General features: G+C 34.8%; 1 protein-coding gene across 2 annotated transcripts; it reads right to left on the reverse strand.

Annotated features, from left to right (window-relative positions):
• Positions 1-3,756: 3,756 nt before the first annotated feature.
• On the reverse strand, positions 3,757-6,477 carry LOC106298798 (probable U3 small nucleolar RNA-associated protein 7). 2 transcript variants are annotated; one of them, XM_013735030.1, is made up of 9 exons: positions 6,308-6,477; positions 6,110-6,197; positions 5,958-6,023; positions 5,776-5,865; positions 5,547-5,679; positions 5,290-5,408; positions 5,139-5,206; positions 4,998-5,046; positions 3,757-4,927 (listed from the first exon to the last, which is right to left on the reverse strand). In XM_013735030.1, the coding sequence occupies exons 2-9, from the start codon at positions 6,167-6,169 to the stop codon at positions 3,908-3,910; spliced, it is 1,605 nt and encodes a 534-aa protein (XP_013590484.1). In that variant the 5' UTR covers positions 6,170-6,197; positions 6,308-6,477; the 3' UTR covers positions 3,757-3,907. The 2 variants fall into 2 exon arrangements, with proteins under 2 accessions (XP_013590484.1, XP_013590421.1); XM_013734967.1 differs by having other exon boundaries at positions 6,110-6,203; positions 6,308-6,476.
• Positions 6,478-8,264: the final 1,787 nt, after the last annotated feature.

The following is an 8,264-nucleotide window of genomic DNA, read 5'->3' on the forward strand; positions in this document are numbered from 1 at the left end:
ATATTTATTTTATTATTAAATGATATTTTTTACTCATATGGTTTTAAAATCATGTGTATCTTCTTATACTAAAAATGTTAAACCATTGATCATTATTTTTAACATAATAATTTTAATAGTTTTAGTCATTTATTGTCGTTTTTAAAAATTCAAAATATAACATATACGAAAAAATCTAAATTTTACTTTTATAGCTAATTTGATTGTTTAATTTATTTTAATAATATAAAATTAAACAAAAAATGATGGAGGAGATATAAATTGTTATCAAATCTTTATTATTAAAATCATTAATTGTCATATATATATTAGTCATTTATGGTAATTCCGTAGGTTTGATTTAAGGAAAGAAAATAACATATCATATCATTATATCATATAGTTTGACCAACTTATGTATCTAACAACATATAAAAATCGAATGTGAACCTACTTATTTTTCAATTGAATGTAATTGACTACCTAATTGAGTGTCAACTATGCATTATGACATATTTTAATTAATACAAAATTGAGGTTACATCTTTTCAAATGTTCCTCAATTAATATACAGGGGATTAGAGCATGATTTAGAGGTAACATGTTCTACAGGGCCTTGGACCAATGGAATCGTTGGGCTAACGAGCATGTTCTTACTGCTGTAAATGAACCAGTCAACAAACTGCTGAAACACCTTGCTTCTGTCTCTCTCTCTCTCTCTTCATGTGATGCTCCAATGTTCTGAAAATCTGAATAGACAATAACTAAAACAATTTTCTTTAAATCGGTTTAAACGACAATCGATTAAAATCGGTTCAAATTGATGTAATTCGATCTAGATTAATGTAAATCAGTTAAATCCAATAACAATATTAGTATATAAGTCTACAAGTTTGTCAGATTTTAGTTTTAATATACATAATTCTTACTCCATTCATTTCATAAAACCGTCACTTTGGCGTCTGTGATTGGTAAGAGCTCTGATTTCATTTTTTGGCTGTAAAAATATTGCTGTGATTTTTTTTGGCTTTGGTTTTAGATTTTTAACTTTTAAAAGTCTTTAAATTTGGGTTGTAAGAATTTGTCTCTCCAGAGCAATTATAAAGATATAAGGGTTGATTGACAAGTGCTTTAGAAATGTTGTAAGATCTCTCTACAACCTAAATTATTTCCACGACCCAAATTTTTACCAATCATGCTTTGTAAATATTTTTAAAACTACAATTTTTTTTTTTTTTTTGTCAAACGCATTTTTTTTTTAATTTACATTTTATAAATCATCCCGAAAGAACGGGAATTCAAGTGTCGATTTCAAGCTTGATTTGAACAAAATTTTCTAAATCTAACATTACGAGACTAGCTTCGTTCGCCCACCATACCGGCACGTTCCGCTAGAGCGCTCTGCTGTCTTCAGAAATCATTAACCGTTCTCTGCCACCGATGATAACCACTTAAAGGGTGAGGTTTACCTCACTGCCTCGGATGCCGGTCTTTTTGTGTCATCGACGGAGTAGCTAGTCTCTAATGATCGCTTCAAGCTTGCTTTCAACACTGACATTAAGCGCTAACCCGAGTGGAATGAGAGATGAGAAAGCATACCAACGCAGTCGCCTAACCTCGCAACACCAACGGGAAGGTGAATGGATCCTGCCATAGCCAAAGCCACAAACACACTCCACACTCACCGAACAAAGATAGGTCGCAATGGTGGAAATTTAGGAACACGATGACTTCTAAACCTGCAAAAGAAGACAGAGAACAATCTGCCAGACCATCCAAGAGAAATCCCTGACACTGGGATGATCATTCTCTACATAAGCCTCCAAGCCACAAAACAAACCAGTCTGACTCAACCAGAGAAGCTTCGTGACAACTTGAGAAGGACAAGAGAACCTTATCCCATCAACCTTTGCGATTCAGACTTCAACCCACGCTGGAGAACGAGACGAAGTAACGAATTAGGAAAAAGAAGCATCCACGCCTTGCGCGAAAAGGCAGGACCATCGTGAAGTCTAAACCATGAGGAGCACGAGCAGAAGGAGAGCAACCGCCGGGATGAATTTCCTCTGCCATAGACGACAACACAAAACTCTAGACCTTAAGATGCACACGAAATCACAGGGGTGAGATGACCACACAACCACCACACACCACTGAGAACGCGCCGACAGTGCGAGACCACCATCTCCCTTGAGCACCAGCAAGTCCATAAACCGAAACAAGACACCAAGCTTCGACAGACAGGAACGCCGATAGACTCCTCTCCACAACGAAGGGAACCTTCGGAAAAGAGAAACAAGACAAAGACCGGAGGAGAGAGCCTGTATCGTCACTCACGTGCCACCACTGCCGGAGACAACACCCAAATCTAGAAAAGGAAAAACATATATGTCGTGTCTCCCAAAAGCCGACTCCAATCGACTTGCAACTCTCACCGCCTCGATTCATCTCCAGATCAAGCTATAACCACTGGATCTATCACCCCCGGGAGGATCTAAGGTTCCAACTTCAAAGCCATACCAGAGATTTCACATATCGGAGAAGAGAAGAGACAAGTGATTAAAACAAAGGAAAAAGAAGAGGATGAGGAGGAGACGCATCCGACGCCGGAGCTAACGTACACCGGCAACACCGATGCCTCCGACGCCGGAGCAAGACGGAAAGGGGTTAGCTTTTTACTTTTAGAGATGGACGGGAGAAAGAAGAGAGAGAAAGTCTTTTTTATTGTATTCTACTTTTTTTTAAATTACAAATTTTTCTTTCCTTTTTATTTATTTTTAGCTGTGGAAAGCCATAAATCTAGAGCACTTATTTTTTGCTTTAGAAAATTTATATGTAAATCATTGAATTTTTTTAAACCTACAGCTAATATTTTACAGCAAAATTATCTACAGCCACAGCAAAAAAAATCTACAGTTTTATTTCTAAAGCAAAAATATAAAGCTACAGCTCCTTCCAATCATCCCCATAAATTTAAAGAAGTGTTGTGGACTTAAAAAAAAGGCTGTGAGCTTTAAAAAATAAATAAATCAAGATTGGTGTAGATTTAGAGCTGTGGGTATAATTGTAGATGTAGAGATCAACTACAGCAATAGCCAATCACATCATTTATCAAAAAGATTCTAACTCTTTTTCTTATTACATAAATAAGTGTCATTCTTAAAATTCAATGCAACTTTTATCAAAAAAAATTTATATTTTAACCTTGATTGTCATTATTAATTGTCTTCTGATAATCATTATTAATTATAATTATTAGGGGTATAAATAAAATTTAATCAGTTTTCTTAATTAGTGTACAAAATGTTACAGTGACACTTTTTATAAAAATAGATGGACTATAATTCATCAAAATAATTTTATAACTAATCTAAAAATTAAAATATCTAATATACAATATATAATAAATAAATAAATAATTTATTGACACCTGCTCCCAATAATCTGTCTAGTCAGTGCATCTCCAACTCCACTATATTTTTTACTATAAAATAAAGTTTAGAGTAAAAATGCTCAAATAGTACTATATTTCTCACTCTATAAAAGAATGGAAAATAGGTTTACTCCAAATTGGAGCAAACTCAAACTCTATTATAAAATAAAAAATATAGTAAACAAAGCGTATAATTGCCATCTTAAGATTTATTGAACATCGAATTTTTCTTCGCTTTTGTTCGCATTTCATCATATTGCTTTCAGACCGTGCTGCATGCATAATTTTTAATGTTCTGGCAAAATCAGTGGCATATGCAGAAATGGCACTTGTATTTTGCATGATCAATGGAACTTGATTTCAGTTTTTTTTTGTAGGATAAATCGTCAAAGTTCAAAAACAATTGTTAGGAGAGAAAAAGGAAACAAAATTACAATTCAAAATCTTCAGACATTGCCAAAACTTATCCAACTTGTCTGTGTGTCAACATCACATTCAGTTTTTCCGAGCAAACCTTTTCAAACTCGTGGGCAACTCAGCCGCAGCATCTTCACCGATCCTTCTCTTCTTTCCAGCAATGTTCTTCTCTTCTAGCTCCGGGAACGTCTTCTTCGCATTCTCCACCAACTCCTTCTTCTTCTTAGTCCTCTTACTCGGCTTATTCCTCCCTTTCGTCTTCTTCTTCATCTCAACGCTCTTCGCCGCCTCTATCGCCACCTCCTTCTCCGCCTCAATCTCCCCTCTCGTCGGCTTCTCCTTCCTCCTCGACGGCCTCATCGCCCCGATCTTCGAAGGATCAAGCATGATCGTCTCAGGTGGAAGCTTATCAAGAAGCAAATGAACTTCCTTCTCCCTCCTCTGCTTCGACGTCTCAAACGGATTAGCCACCCAAGAGTCGAAGTTAGGCTCCCCAGACCCTGGAATGAGGACGCTCGACCATCCCATCGAGTGGCCGATCCTGAGAACATCCTCATACGGTCTGAACATAACCTTCTCCACCTGGTAGCCTTTCACCATCGGGTGACTCATGTATCTACTATAGCCGCCACCACTCGAGTCTCCCAAAATTTGAACAAACGATCCGGTTCCAGCCGCTAGCAACCCTTTCTGGCTGAAACTCAACGTCTTGGCGTGGAAACCGTGGATGGTCTGAACCTCCTCGAACTTGCGAAGGTCCCAGATCTTGACTTTGCGCTCTTTACCAGACGTGGCCATGAGATGACCGTTCGGATGAAAGGCAACAGCAGAGACCGGTCCAGGGTGGCACTGCATTTGGACCAGAGGTGCTTGGCTGGTGGGTTTCCACATCGTGACGGTTCCACCGGAATGTCCCAAGGCGACAACGCCGTTGTAGGGATTCACTTCCATTACGTCTGTTCTGCCTTTGCCTGTACGGATGCTAGCCACCATGTCGCCGTAGGTAACGTCTTGGTAGTGGAGCTGGCCGATTTTGTTTACTGATGCGAGGAGGAAATGGTTTTTTAGGAACCGGAGTCTGGCAACTGGACCACGCTCCTGAAGTTAACCAAGAACAGGTATAAGTTTCGTTATTTGATCCATAGAGTTTTTATTCAGTAAAACTCACCTTCAGACAATGGAGTTCAGTTCCATCCCTCGCGTAAATATAAGAATACCTGTAAGAAAACAAAGAGTCAAAATATTAGTCCAAGTACCCTCCAAGACACAAGGAGGCATAAGGATAGAGAAGGTGATGTTAACTACATACTTCTTCTGGGCAGCTGCAAAGAACTGGTCATTGTGCAGGAAGGCAACATCACGTACTGTTTCTCTTACCTGCAGATAATATCAACAACTTCTATCAAGAACTAAATCATAAGCTTACATAAAGCTATTCTGAAACTAAAAAAAAAACTCACATGTATCTCTTTGATCAAGTTCATATTCATCATGTCTACAAGAGCAAGGTGGCCTTTGCGACCACCAGCTAGCATATGTCGACCGCTTGCAGTAAAATCAAGTTTGTAAGGGCCAAAATCTACATATATATTCACCGGTATCAGTAAAATAGATCAGAAACACACATAGCGAAGAGAGTATTTGTCACACAGATTAACCAAACCACAAGTTATATATATAAATAAACATGTGATAGAAGAAGCTATAGACCATTTACCTGGGAGCACTATGTCATATTGGTTTTTTGAGCTTAATAAATCTACTTCTTTGGCAATATCCGTCTGCTTGATCCTCCAAGTCTTCTCTAACCCATCAGTCTCCAAGTACCCTGCCGAAGCCGGCAAGAGCCACTACATAAATAAACACAAACAAGATAACAAGACAGTAATTAAATATTTCGAAACAAAGAACAGAGGAATCAAAGTGACTCAAGGAGTAAAACTTACTTTCTCAATTTTAGCAGCAGCTTTTGCAGATTTGCCATACAGCTTTTCTCGTGAAGCAAGCTGAGTCTTTAGTTTCTTATCTTTCAATGACTGCATAAACATGAAAAAAAAAAAAACACTCAACTTCTGCATTTCACAAAACCAAAAGCAACAATGATTAAAACTCTTTTGTATATATATACCTCTAAGTTAGCACCTTCTCCTCTAAGATACTTCTTTTCCTTAGCCTCCAACTCAACATTGATCTCCTGCAAACAAATTTGAAGCAAAGGTTTTAACTTTATCGAAACCCACAAACAATAAAGTGTTTTGAGACTCTAAAGGTAGGTAGGACCTGCTCATCAGGAGGCAGGACCTTCTCCATGAGATTGTTATCCTCTAAAGCAACCTCCATCTTGATACTTGCAAGTACTCCTTATAACCTAAACCTAAATTTAGATTGTTATGCATTCCGATTGAATCCTGAATCAGCTACGAGCTAGGAGGATTGAGACAAACGTAAGAAAAGATTGGAACTTTAAATTAGATTCACCTGAGATTAGAGAAGGTGGCGAGGAAGCAGAAGAACACACGACGGTAAAGCTTTGAGTTTTAAAGGAGACGGCGTGAATTAGGGTTTAGCAGAAAATTGTGTTAATGGGCGAGAGAGACACTGAGAGCTCCGACAACGATCCTTTTGCTGACTAGGTTTGAGGGTTTTGTAATTTTTTAAGGGTTTTAACTTTTAACAAAACAAAATAAAAAGGATCCTTTGAGTGAGCCTCGATAACGCGCGATTGGGCCTGGTCTGAATGAAACCTATTGTATTTGTATACAAAACAACTTTCATATTTGCTTTTAGCAAAAGAAAATTATATTTTTGTATATAAATATTTGTGTATGGAAACAAATTTTTATTTTTTATATCTTTTTGTATAGCTTAGCTTTAATGTTTTGACCCATTTCTTGAAAGTGATCCCGTAACGGACCATCCTGTACTTGGAGCTGTAGGACATATTTTGTTTTGTTATTATTATTTAAAAAAATTTCTTGTAAACTAGCGGCTAGCGCAAAAGAACATTGGATTCCAATTCCGTAATTTTCAGGATTAGTCTTGTTTATTATCCCCTGTCTATTAAAAGAAAAATATTACAAGTCATCATGAAAATCAATTTTAAAATCCTTAGAAAAATATGTTGGTCCATCTGTAGTATATTTTTCATTAACCTAATCATATAATTTACTATTCATATAAAAATATTCTTCATTATTTCCTTAAATAGAACATACGGAATTACCTAATCTGATCAAAATATATATATGATAATTAATAATTTTTAAATAATAAAGATTTGATAATAATTTATACACCTTCTGTCATTTTCGTTTTATATTAATAGTATTAAAATAAATTATATAATAAAATTAACCAAATAATAAAATTTTCACTTTTTCTATATATGTTATATTTTAAATTTTTAAAAACGAATATAAACTATAAACTTTAAAAAATCTCACTTTGAAAATTTGTGATCAATGGTTTAATATTTATTTAAAACAAGATACAAATGTTCATAAATTATATGGACAAGATGTCTTATTTAATAAATATTAGATTAAATATATATATATATATATATATATCATTTAAATTAAATAATATATTATATAAAATGCAGAAATATTTAAATTTCATTTTTATTGAACAGATACTAAGAATTTAATATTTTAGTTTCAAAATTTTCATTGAATTTGTAAAAAATGATTATAAATTAATAAAAAATATGAAAAGTTTCATATTGAAATGATTGTAAATAACAATATATAAGATAAAAATTATTATTTAGATTTATTTACCATAAAATGATTGTAAATAACAATGATTATTTTGATTTATATGTCTGCACCAATTTAATAATATATGTAATAGCACTACAAGAAAACATATTTTTTACTAGGGCAGTATTCGTTGTAAACTAGTCTTAAACGGGGTGTTACGATGAATTAACGTCGAAAGACGTTTCGTTGTTAAACGTCTGTCGTAACGGAGGTTTCGTTGTAAACGACTCGTTAAGTTTACGACGAAATATATTCCTCGTAAAGCGGAGGGAAAGGATTCGTCGTAAACGACACGTAAGCTTTCGTCGTAAAGCACACGTAATTGTTTCGATGTAAAGCACACGTAAACACTTTCGTTGTAAATTACTCGTAAACTTTTCGATGTAAAACCCTCGTAAATATTTCGATGTTAATCACTCGTAATCATTCGATGTAAACTCCATGTAATGTTTACGAGGAGTTTACATCGTTTCTTATTATATTATTATTAATTAGTATATAATAGATTTTAATTTATATTTAATATTCAGAATTTAAAATAATTTAAATTTTAAAACGAAATATGAAATTGAAAAACATATTTTAAAAAGTCATACAATAATATTTAAATTCATAATACAAACAGAAAAATAAAAAAAACTACATATTCTCGAAGTAGTTGGTGGGGTTGC

Source organism: Brassica oleracea, chromosome C1, assembly GCF_000695525.1.
Source record: "Brassica oleracea var. oleracea cultivar TO1000 chromosome C1, BOL, whole genome shotgun sequence".
NCBI classification, from domain to species: Eukaryota; Viridiplantae; Streptophyta; class Magnoliopsida; order Brassicales; family Brassicaceae; genus Brassica; species Brassica oleracea.